Below are 13,185 nucleotides of genomic sequence, written 5' to 3' on the forward strand. Positions count from 1 at the left end.
TTCAAGCCATCCAAGCGGTCCGCTGCACTATGCGTAGCGACCGCTACACCTATAGCGGCCTGCTCCGGAGAAAGTTGTGCTACAAATCTGAAGACACCCAGGGACCGTTGGGGAATGCGTAGCGACCGCTCGAGCCAAAAACTTGACTCGACTTATTTTAACACAAGTGATACCCGCAAGTGTACGGGGCTAGTGTAGCAATTAGCAAGCAAGAGTATCGTATCCCACAGAGACAAATTCGTATCAACTTAACTACCACGAACAAACGTTGACTACTATCTAGAGAATCGGAAAAGGTTTGGTTTTTTTTTTTCTAACACTACAATAGGCATATAGTAAGCAAATAAATAAGTAAAAGCAAGTAAATACGGAGTGAAAAGATAATATGGAGAAAATTGTAGAACTCAAGAATCCGATGCACAATTCCATGCTCTTATCCAATCAAATTGTCTTACATTTTGGTGTCTCTAGAATTACTAAGTCGACCACAATTATAGATTAAACCCCCTCCCGAGGTGAGAAACCTGCAGATTAGGTGCTAGGATTGAAGTCCCCTTCTAATCCTAAAACCCCTAACTCCCAAAAGCTCGATTAGGTCAAAGACCTCACTCAAAACCTCAACTCTCCCGAGTTTTATTGCATTAAGGTGTGAATTATTCTTATTTCCAGATTAATTATTTCATCTCCGGATTAATCTAATTAATCCTACACAATCAAGTGGTGATCAGGCAATTGAAAGGAATAAACCCAAGAATAATCAAATAACTACAAGAGCAAGGTAAGAACAAAATTAATTAGATAAAAACTATGGAATCAATGCATCATCACCAAGAATTCTACAAAAAGGTGTTTAGCTACTCATGTTCATGGTGAAAACTAAGTTTAACACAAAGAATCCGAATAAAAACATGAAAGATAGATACTAAGAACTCCTGTGGAACGAATCTATGGAATGAAGTCTTCAATCTTCTGATCTGGAGTCTTCAATCTTCAATTCTCTTTCTCAAAGTGTTCTTGGGGGTGTGTGTAAGTGTTGGAGGCGGTAAGTGTAGAATATGTGAACCCTAGGCGTTCTTCCTTTTAATCTCCCGTCAAAAATCGCGTTTTTGGCATAAAAATACGCCAAAATAGCGTACCCGGCCGGGTGGAATTATAAAGCAAAATTCTCTTTCCGCGCAGAAACACAGTACCCGGCCGGGTGGTTAATTCACCCGGCCGCGTGAAAGTTTTTGGAACGTGCAGTGTTCTTATAACGGCCATAACTTCTTCTATCGAACTCCGATTGAGACGTGCGAGATACCCACGCGAAGCTCTTTCGAAGACGGAGAGATTGATATGCATTAGGGGCTGATTGGACTTTAAAATCTCCAGTTAATATTATCTCAAACCAAGGCTGCTGCACATCCACATATTTTGTACCTTTTTCTACACATTCTTAACAAAATGGTCAACATACCAACATAATAGAGAAGTGGATATAAACATGCCCAATGGTAGACAAAATATGATCAAATTCATACAAAACCATCCTCCAAAACCATGTCAAATCCAAGTATATCACTTGAGAAGTTCCCAAAGCTACTGGACTAATTTGCAGCGACCGCTACAACACATGCAGCGATCGCTACCCAAGATGGCAGAAGCTACGGACAACGCACAACGACCGCTGGCCAAGGTGCAGCGGTCCGCTGCGAAAACGCGACGCACGAGTTGACCTATTTTCTCTCCAGATTTTACCAAAATTAGCCACCTTTTTCCTTCTACCAATAGGATTCGAACCATTCCCTATAAATACCCCATCAAACCTCTTCATTCATAACACACTTTACCTTACTTTCACCATCTTTTTGCCTCATAATTCTAGAGCATAAATTGAGAGAGTTTTTCGCTGTGCAAGAGGTTGGAGACGAATTCAAGTGAAGATCAAGGCTACGAGGATTCTACCTTTAGGTTTTATCGCTTTAGTTCTTATGTTTACTTTGTTTTCCCTTCATTCTATGTTTTTAGATTATTCTATCATGTGTAACTAAACTCATAGGATACTAGGGATGTGTTAATAACGACTTTGGTTATACAATTCCTTTTTCTATTTAATATCCATTTTGTTTTTACTTCGTTTCTTCCTTAAGTTGTTCCATAATACTTCATGCTTGAGTGACACATTCGATGAAGATTTAATATAATTTGCTACATAATCGTGAGAGGAGATTGGCGAGTTAGATCCACTTAATAGACACTACAATTAGCTTCCCTTAAAACGATACTGTTAATTGAGAGTGAGGACTTTTGAAGGGTTTTAGGAACTTATATCATTGGTGGGTCACGTATTTTTTTGGTACATCACTTTAAATTGAAGCCCTTAAACAGAAATTGTCCGGTCTGTGCAAATTAAAATAGTGAAATCAGATGTTGGAACAAATATTTTTAAGTAGAAGGAATTTTGGGTACAGTTATATAGTTTGAGTTGAGTTTGTCTTCATTCTATATGTTCAAACATTGAGATGAGAATAGTGATTGGTAAAAAAAAAAACCAAATTTGTACCTTGAATTGAAGATGAAATGTTGTCAACTTGTCATCGTCATATCTGAAAGAAGCCAAAAATTACAATTACATAATCGACAACAACTCCTCTGCAATACATATAATGTCTCATAATCAGTACTTGCGTGGATCATCCGTCAACTAGTTGACCCGTAAGAAAATCTCTCTCTATTTGTTTTTAGGGAAATTGGTCTCTAAAACCATGAACTTTGCCCAAAATTTGGTATTTCCCATGAACTTTGAAATTGGTATATAATATCACGAACTTTGTATTTTGTTTGATATTTCCCAAATTCACTCAAATAAGATATTTTCAACAAAATCTTATTTAACATAGGCAACCGTGATATGTTTTATAATATTTGAAACCATTTTTTAAGTTCATAACATGTAGCATAAAAAGTCACGTTGAAAACCACGTTGCTTTAATTGTGTCAAGTATGATAAAAGCCTCGTAAGTTAGTCAAATATAGTAATAAACATGCCATGGGAAATACCAAACAAAATGCAAAGTTCGTGATATTATATACCAATTTCAAAGTTCATGGGAAATACCAAATTTTGGGCAAAGTTCATGGTTTTAGAGACCAATTTCCCTTGTTTTTATCGTACACACTATTTATTTTAAAAATATTGTTACTACAACTATTACTCCCTCCGTCCTACATTTATAGTCACATTTAGTTAGGGCACGGGTTTTAAGGAATTGGTGGAGTGTGTAATTAATAAAGTGAGATGGTGGAGTGTGTAATAAATGAAGTGAGATGGAAGAGTGAGATGGTGGAGTGTGTAATAAATGAAGTGAGATGAAGGAGTGTGTAATAAATTAAGTGAGTTGGTTGAAGGTGGGTCCCTTATTGACTTTTTGGTTTTTTATTTTTGTTTTGGTTTATTTTTGTGTTGATAATGACATTTGGGTGTAATTTTAGTGAATAATGGAGTAAAATTTTATGTCCAAATATGGAAAATTCTAAATGTGACTATAAATGTGGCACGGACTTTTATGGCAAAATGTGACTATAAAACTGGGACGGAGGGAGTATTTAAAATTCTATGGAATATGTTATTAAAACATAGTAACATAATACGACGAACTCTTGTTTTGTACGTGGGGCATATATGATGGAGTAACAAAATTTATATGATTGACTTTTGAAGTTAATTAAATAATTTTAAAATTAAATAAATAATTGAAAGCAACTATATTGATCACGGGTTCTTCGCAGTTGATAGCTAACTTCCTATCATACTTGTCGATGAACTGGTGATAATTCTTGGCCAAATTTAGATATGACAATTGTATCAGTGATATTTTTATCAGGGTGTGTCTTTATCATGTAGAAATGTGTGTAGCAGGTAACTATACTCTAAATAAAACATGCAATCGATATAACTAATAGTAACAGTATAAATATTGATACTATTTTTTCCACTTTCGAGTCACAATATGTTACAAAATTTCCATCAACAAATCAAATCCAACTTGTTAGGAATATTGGATTTATATGGCAATTACCAATAATGGTGGCAAAACGAATCTCTCAACCCAAAGTAATTTTGGTTCAACTCAATTTGGATATGGGCCTTGTCAAAATATTTTTTGCGATTTAATATCAATTGGGTTGTTCGTTTTCTTTTTCATTGGAGCTACTATTTTTGAGAGTTTTTTTAGAGAATTGCCATTTCCATTTAAATATACCGATTCTCTTCTTTAATATTTTATTTTTGTAATACAATTATATAAACGTTAGACTTTCTTCCTCCTAAATGAAATTTTAAAAAAATGTCTCGATAAATATTACTCCCTCCGTTTTTCAAAATAGGGACATTTGAACGGCACGAGTTTTAATACAAAATTTGGTAAAGTAAGAGAGAAATTTTTTTTTTGGTAAAGTAGGGGAGAGGGAGAGAAAAAAGTAATGGAATTAATGTGAGTGGATTATGAGACTCACTTTATAAATGTGTAAAGTAAGAGAGAGGAAGAAAAAAAATGGTAAAGTAGGAGCGAGAGGGGGAAAAAAATAATGGAATTAATGTTAGTGGATTATGGGGTCCACTTTATAAGGGTGTAAAGATTTCCAAAAATGAAAAGTTTGAAAGTTGTTATTTTTAAGAAATAGACTAAAAAGGAAAGAGTTGCTATTTTTAAGAAACGGAGGGGAATATTTCTAAATGAAAATACTAAAGTGCACAATCTTTAGTTGTGCTGTGTAGATTCCTAGGTTTATTATCCGACGGTGTAAAAAATGGAAGATAAATAATATAAAACATGAGATAAAAGATGTGAATTACTGAGTCAGTTAATCCTTTTATAGATGTAGAGAAGAAGGAGATTTGATAGATATTGAATTATGTAAACTATATCTTAAATGGGGAAGAGATTGAGCTTAAAAGAGCATTTGGAAATTATCATTACAAGCCAATTATTATTTACATTATGACTTTATTCATTCGTTTATTTTGCCTTGAGTTACTACCTATAGGAGCAAACTTACAACATAATTAGTCTATAAAACACTTAGCAGTGAATAAAATTAAGGGGATAAAGACCATGAAATATGTGATTGACATCAAGCTTCTCTACTTTTCACAAGAAAAATGTGTACACAAACTTGCCACTTTTATCCTTCCATAATTTTCAAACATTTTGTTGGCTCTTGAGTGCCAAATTCTAGATCTACCATAAAACAATGCTAATTATTTTGCCCCTATAAGTTCGAGTTGCAAAATAATTATACCCATATATGAAGCCACCGATTACGATTCTCTTTCCATTATTCCATTGAATAAAAAACTTTGAGCACTTTATTCATCCAACTCAATTGAAGTTGTTGCCTAGCTAAGTTGTGTATATTCTTCCATGTGGTTGTCCGTACACACCTGGTTCTTCCACAACATAAAGTTTTCTTTCTAAATGTCTAGGAACTTTGAAATGCATTAAACAATTTTAAAATCTACAAAATACCTTTAGTAGATAGTATTAAATCGAAGCATCTTTATCGCTTCCTACCCTTAGGAATATTCAGAATTGTTTTAGGAAAAAAGTGAGAAAAATGATGACGGGTCAAGCATTTGCATATTCGAATCATTATATGAGCAATTCTTAAGGCTAGCTATAAAGTTGAATTAATTAATATACATTGATCTCTAAGTTTCTTGAGATTAAACAAACAAAAAATGAATTGCAGTAAAAAAAAAAGTAAAATGATAAAAAAAAAATTGTCCGCACGAAAACATATTGGAAGGAATTGAGGGCAATAATAGGTTAATAACCAACCAACTACCAAATTTGACAGGCAATAATGAGAATCATAATAAGTGCCAATGATGTAGAGCACACGTTTCTTGTTGTTTGTGGATATTGCAAATTCTTTTCCGCTTGAATTTTTTTCGATAAATTTTTTGTGTTAAAATTATCTTATCTGTATATTAATATTATTTGTTATAAAATTATACTACTCCACTTTCTTCCTGAAATGCATGACAACTTTCATTATTACTATGTTCTTAAAAATAATGAAATGCATGACAACTTTCTAATTTTAGAATAATTAAATGCTCCTACCTTCTCACATAATTTGAGACACTTTAATCCGACATGAGTTTTAAGAAATCTAATGAAAAATGAGTTGAAAAAGTTGGTGAGATGTGAGTCCTACTTTTAAAGTACTCCCTCCGTTCCATAGTAATAGAGTCATTTTGTCATTTTGGTACGTTCCGTAGTAATAGAGTCATTTCCCTTTTTAGTAAAAGTCAATACATTTTTCCTCATTTACTTTACTCTCTCTTACTGTTTTCTCTCATCATCTTTCTACCTTTTTCATTTTCCACTTTATTCTCTCTTTACTTAACTCACCTAACACAATTTTTCTTAATCTCCGTACCGAAAAGAAACGCCTCCATTACTATGGAACAGAGGGAGTATTAGTTTTGTAATAAAATGTGAGTATGAATGAGTTAGTAGAATATGAGGTTCACTACCAAAACTGGTAAAAGTGAAATGTATCAAATTATATGGGACGGTCCAAAATGGAATACTGGGTCAAATTATGTGGGACAGTGGGAGTAATACATTACTCCTACAACTTATATAACTATATTACACTATAATGATGTGATTCTACTCTCCCACTAAAACTACTTACACGAGTCTTAGGTGTCGAATGTGGTTAGAAGCCTACCTCGAGCCTACTATGCGTCTGGTAGGAATTTGTGGTAGGTTAGTCGAGCCTACGATCGGCCAACCCCTAGGTGTTCTATTCCATGATCAATGAACAAATAACCTAAATTGAGTCAAAAACAATCTTCACACTCATACATGTTTTTTTTATTGTCTTTTGATTACTTGTTGCTTTTTCCACTTTTTCATTTTCAAAACCAATTAAAATTTACTTGGTTTTTAGTTAGTTTCACAAAGTTTTAGCAATTATCCCTTTCTTGTGGGATCGATACCTCTTGTACTGTTTCGTCATAGTTTACTTGGGATCGAAGTGATTATAAGAGATTTTAACTTGTTAAGGGTATAATTAATCAGTCTTTATTTGACTCCTAAAATCTAAACATATATATCTTTCTATCCTTTATGTTACTCCTATTTTAATATATTTTGGTCCAATATTTTTCCATTCTCTTCTCTTTAATTTCTCTCTGTTTGTTAAATTATCATCTTTTTTTCTGTTTTTTCTGTACTTTCATTCACGTACCCTTTTTTTTTTCTCTCTAACTCCATCTCCACAAGTAGTTATATTAATTTATATTTTTATAATTAAAATATAATTGTAGTACTCCCTCCGTCCCATTAAAAATGAAATGTTTTCCTTTTTTGTTTGTCTCATTAAAAATGAAACGTTTTCTAAAATGGAAATAACTCTATCTCTACTTTTTCATCTCTCTTACTTTACTCTCTCTTCCTTAACTCACAAAACAACACTGCATAAAATCTCGTGCTGATTTCCAAATGTTTTATTTTAAGTGAGACGGAGATAGTACTTATTTGCAATGATCCCTTGACCGTTCTATGCACAGCAAGGCATGAATAAGGTTTTTTAGTAGAGGAAATGAAGGTAGTTGATAAAAATTTTACCACTCCTTATGTCCACTTAATTTATACTAGTACTTCATCGTCTTATAAAAATATATAATTTTAGAATATAATTAGTAAAGTAATAAAGAAAAAGTGAAAAAAGAGTGGATATAAATATAATGTTAGTGAATAGTTGAATCCATATTAATATTTAATTAAACTATTTAAAAAGTTTTTAATTTAAATAATTCATATTTTGAAGGGAAAAAAAAGAATAATATTGCAGCTTTTCAATATAAATTATATTTTTACAAAAGGTATCCGGGCATGGGGCACGCTTTATATAAATTGTAATTGCAATAGTTGTCATAAAGTCATACAGAGTATTTAAATATTATGAGATTATTTAATACTAGTATAAGAAGTGGTAAAGATTGAGTAAGAGTGAAAAATGAGATAGAACGACGGGCAGAGCGCTAGAGTAGTAGGTTTAAAAAATTGAATAAAATAGAATGAAATAACCTTTTAGAAATGAAAGACATTTTGGAAAAATAAAGCTGGAAAATTGAAAATTTTCATTCCAATTCAAAAGATGTTATAGCAACGTATATGAAATTAAATGTTACTACTACAATGTTCTGTAATTTTAATAATCAATCTAAATCAAACAAAATTAACATTAAATTCTACAAAAATAACTATTTACCCTAATTTAGAGATTACTCCTGATAAGAAAAAACTAAAAACGGATATAAATTTATTTTGCTTTTTCCATCATAAATAAATACCAAAATAAAAAAATGCCGATGGCGAATATTCATCGTTACACCTAATCGCCGTAGAAAAATAAATAATTTGGGGGAGAGAGAGAGATTTGGGGGATGATTGTCGTTTAATTTATGTAAATTGTCGGTTAGAAATGAAGAAGGGAGACAGATAGTTTTGTGGGGTGGTGGAATTTCGGATTTAAACATTTAGGAAAACATGTATACATCTTTGATTATTGTTGTTGTGATTGTCCTCCCGGAAAATTTGGATTCTGGGCCGGTATTTTCATGGCCGGATTTGTAGATTCTCTTTTTGGTTGAAGAATCTTGATGATGAGGAGAAACAGAGAAACGGTCGTTTGATTTTGTCAAGCTGGGTTGTAAAGATCAATTTTTTATCCATTTTTCTTCAGCTCTGATTTCTCTTTGGCCATTAGGAGTTGACAAAGGCCCTTTAGCTGATACAGAAATCTGTCATTTTCAAGGTACTTTTAAACTCATTTATATAATTATAAATGATAATCAAGTGGTAATTTTTAATTTGTGTGTATGATGGTGAGCTTCTTCTTTCTCCATTGGCTTTCAATCAGGGGTGTGAGAGGTTTCTGACAGTTACAACAACAGATTGTTTATGGAGGCATGTGCAGGTATTGTTTGGTTCCCTTTTAGGTAGGAAACATAGGAATTGTGTGTGAAAGAGTTGGTGAATTGGTGGTGTTGTTGAGATTTTTGGGAAATTTTCAATGACCAAGGAAGGACTAATAGATTTCATTCTTGTGCTATTTGGTTTTTGTTATTCAAGAATCTTGATTTGTTCTTGATTCTTGTTTGTAGGATTCTGTATATATGGTGACAATGCGTTTCTTGAGTCTGGTTGGGAATTCTTTTGGATGCTCTGCATCAGGGGAGCGACTGGTCTCCGCAGCAAGAGATGGTGATTTTCAAGAAGCCAAGGCCTTGTTGGAATACAACCCTCGTCTTGCGAGGTATTCAACCTTCGGTGTTCGCAATTCCCCACTGCATTACTCTGCAGCTCAGGGCCACCATGAGGTATCTCAAAACCCCCAATGTTTGTAGAAGAAATGTGCAATTGACTTGAATTGATTGTTGTGGCTTGTTCCTTGATCAGATTGTTTCACTCTTGCTAGAGTCTGGTGTTGATATTAATCTGAGGAACTATAGGGGGCAGGTGATTTTTTGCTAGTTTTTCGTTGTTGTTATTGGACTCTAGTGTGAGATGATGGTATCTTCAATTCTTGTTTATCTGTGGCAGACAGCGCTGATGCAGGCTTGTCAATACGGTCATTGGGAGGTTGTTCAGATTCTGATACTTTTTAAAGCCAATGTATGTCGAGTGTTATAATCGTGCAATTTTCGTGATGTTAATGAGTTATTATGTGTAGGAATAGGATTTGAGTTTGTAAATCATGTGTTGGCTTGTAGATTATCAGAGCAGATTACCTAAATGGAGGAACGGCTCTCCACTTAGCTGCTCTAAATGGGCATTCCCGGTGCATCCGTCTCCTCCTTGCTGATTACATTCCCAGCATCCCTAACTTCTGCAGCATTTTACGGAAAAAGTCCAAAAATGATGAATCTGTTTCAGACTTCGATCAAGGGTACTACTCCATGAGAATATATGTATCTGCTGAAAAATCAAATGGTTATCGGATTTAAACTTTTGTTGTTTCTGTTAGTTCCCTCCAGGAAGTAATCAGCCTGCCTGCTGATGGAGGCATCACCGCCCTTCATATGGCTGCACTAAACGGACATGCTGACACTGTTCATCTCCTTCTGGATATCGGGGCTTCAGCATCCAGCGCGACAGTGGAGGATGGAACTACAATCGACTTAATAGGTATGCTATTGTAGCAAAAACTTATATAGTTGTAATTTTCTGTTTTATGATAATTCTCTTGTAGGACAATGTTACAGTATTGATATTGATTTCGACACAACACAAAATGCATTCAGAAATGTCCATTTTACCGTATCAGAAACTGAGATGATTGTTGGTCCCCGTATTTTTGTCTAGATGTAATATGCTGTAGTTTTTATGTGAAAAATCTTGTTTGTCCTTGAGCCTGTAGCTCCCTTGTTGTAACTTTCTTGACTTCGGATTTCACTCGAATTTGGGCCGCTACAAATTAGTGATTTGATTTGCTGATATATAAAGAAAATGGTAAAATCAAACCTTATTCAGAAATGCAATATTACTTCTCTAAAGTTTGTCTCAACACCGAGATATGATTTGCAAAATGAAAATTCAAGTGATGCTATCATAAAGGATATGTGCGGTTCTTTCTGACAGGTGCTGGAAGCACACCACTCCATTATGCTGCATGTGGTGGTAGTGCACAGTGTTGTCAGGTAGTTTATTCAGTTATTAAACGAGATATTAACGTTGTCTTAAATTTGCTTAATGTAATTAAGATTTTTCGATCATTTTCAGCTGTTGATTGCCAAGGGTGCGAGTCTTACAGCAGAGAACATGAACGGGTATGCAGTGTCATAGTTTAGTTTCCGTTGGGTTGTGTTTAAACGTTTTCTTCACTGATACCACGCTAATGAAATACAATGTGGCTAATGAATCCATTTTTTTGAAAAGTAATCAGCTTATATAGTTGAAACAATTTCCATTTTCATGTTAGCTGTGAATCTTGTCATCAATCTTCCTTCCACCAGTGTGGCTACGGCCGATAGGCTCGTATAAATTTTGATATGAAGGGAAAACAAGAACCTCTTCCTTCCAACAATGCACTTTTGTTTTGAAGCTTTGGGATTCGATTCACCTATTACTTTCACTTTTGTCTGAAGATGGACTCCGTTGATGGTCGCTCGTTCGTGGCATAGAGATTGGCTCGAGGAGATTCTAAGCCAACGACCAGCAGGGCGACCAAGGCTTTGTCCTTCGCCATATCTATGCCTTCCTCTCATGAGCATCGTTGAAATCGCAAGGTGAGCAGAAATCACATCAAATAAGCAGCTTGCTACAAAATTGAACCGAATTAACTGCAATTTTTCGTCTCCTTTGTTTCAGAGAAAACGGATGGAGATGCAATGATTCACCAACAACATGTTTAGATCCATGTGTTGTTTGCTTAGAGAGAAAGTGCACCGTTGCAGCAGAAGGTAAACTAGTCCGATTTCAGCATTAAAATCGACAAAAGTTACACTAAAACACACAAAATTGGACTTGTATTATGCAGGTTGTTTCCATGAGTTCTGCACCCAATGTGCTCTCTACCTATGTTCCACAAACAGCACATCAACAGTTTCTCAGGGGCCGCCCGGCTCAATCGCGTGCCCCTTATGCCGGCACGGGATAGTCTCCTTTGGCAAGCTCGCAGGGACAAGGCCAGCAACGAAAGAGATTGCAAGAAACAGTTTGTCCTTGTCTTTCTGCACTTGTTCCACTGAGCTCCCGGACACCAATTCTTTGGATACACCGTGTTGCAAGCCCGATCTTCAGTGCCCTCGGCCATCTCCGCTCGGATCTTCCTTCCGATCCCTCAGCTGCAAAAAGTTCCCCTCGATGAAACTCAGCCCCAGCCTCTGCATGGGAGCACCGGACACGAGCCCTTGTCTAGTTCCACGGACTACTGGCCGCAGCATGAGCGGCCAGTTGGTCCGCTGTTCGAGGTCGTCGAGCTTGCGACGCTCGACGTCTCAGAACGACGGAAGGAGTTGGCTGTGTTCCTTCAATCAATCCATGGGAGCTGACTGATCATTTTTCATTGACCACTTCTCCAATTGTTTCTAAGCCGTACATATTTTCTTCAAAGAAATTATCTTGGATGAAATTAATGTTATTGCATTATCGCTTGAAAAATATTGTTTTGGGTAACTATGAGTAATTTGCCATTGTTTGTTTGTAGAAATAAAGATTATTTCGGACAATTATACACCTCAATGAAGCACCATTTACCTTTGAATTTTCTTACACTGATAACACATTTTTCATTAGGAAAAATAGAAACATATTTACATAAGCTCAGGAGGAATAGACACAAATGAAAAACATGAAAGATTTGAAAGAAATAAAAGTACTATAAATCCTAAAAAATGAAAAGATAATAAGATAAAAGCCTTGCAAGGTCAAGAAAAAGAAAATTTTTACAAAAACTAATAATCAAAACGAAGAAAAGATGTATATTTACATCCATTTAATTCTTCATTCATTGTAATCACCATCTCTCGTCATTATAAAAGCTCAGCAAGGATAGCTCCGACACGCTCAAAACATTGTAATCACAGTCTTATCTCCATGGACATTCTCCAGAAAACATGCAGGTGGTTGAAGTACAGAGAATTGGTGATGTAACAAAAATGAAGAGGAAGAAGATGAGAAGGAAAAGACAGCCATGAATAGACTGTTTGAAATGATGGGAATTTGGCACATTTAGAGGGATGGAAGAAGCAGGTTTATATAGAATTCTAACTACCAATATTATCATATATACAATATTTTGAAATTGTGAATTTTGGAAGCACCCTAATATGTGTGTGTGTGTGAATAATGCTAAGAACATGTCAGTGTGAGTAATGTGACTGAACAAACTGCTCCTTATTGCACCTGTCTCTCAAACTATGTCAGATAAATATCTTTTACCTTCTGAACCACGTTATATATAGAGAGAGGAGAGAGATTTGCTACAGTGTGATTAATATTGATGCAAAAATGGTTTTTCAGACTCTTTTTCACTTGGCGTGTTTGGTATTTTTGCTGAGGCTATTTCACTGTACGATATTGAGGAATTAAACATGGTTCATTAAATGGGTTGCATTTTGTTTACTGAGTAGTTCCTTTCTTGATGTGAAACTATACATTAATTCTCACTGCCTTTTTTTGA

The 13,185-nt window shown here is 34.9% G+C and overlaps 1 protein-coding gene across 1 annotated transcript; it reads left to right on the forward strand.

Annotated features, from left to right (window-relative positions):
- Positions 1 to 8,371: 8,371 nt before the first annotated feature.
- LOC125197057 (probable E3 ubiquitin-protein ligase XBOS32) lies at positions 8,372 to 12,267 on the forward strand. Its single transcript, XM_048095756.1, has 12 exons — positions 8,372 to 8,817; positions 8,923 to 8,979; positions 9,167 to 9,382; positions 9,462 to 9,521; positions 9,606 to 9,677; positions 9,776 to 9,951; positions 10,030 to 10,190; positions 10,644 to 10,702; positions 10,785 to 10,831; positions 11,150 to 11,290; positions 11,373 to 11,464; positions 11,542 to 12,267. Exons 3-12 carry the CDS (start codon positions 9,179 to 9,181, stop codon positions 12,057 to 12,059), a joined length of 1,530 nt encoding a protein of 509 aa, XP_047951713.1. The 5' UTR covers positions 8,372 to 8,817; positions 8,923 to 8,979; positions 9,167 to 9,178; the 3' UTR covers positions 12,060 to 12,267.
- The last annotated feature ends 918 nt before the right edge of the window (positions 12,268 to 13,185 follow it).

Source organism: Salvia hispanica, chromosome 6 (genome assembly GCF_023119035.1).
Source record: "Salvia hispanica cultivar TCC Black 2014 chromosome 6, UniMelb_Shisp_WGS_1.0, whole genome shotgun sequence".
Taxonomy (NCBI): Eukaryota; Viridiplantae; Streptophyta; class Magnoliopsida; order Lamiales; family Lamiaceae; genus Salvia; species Salvia hispanica.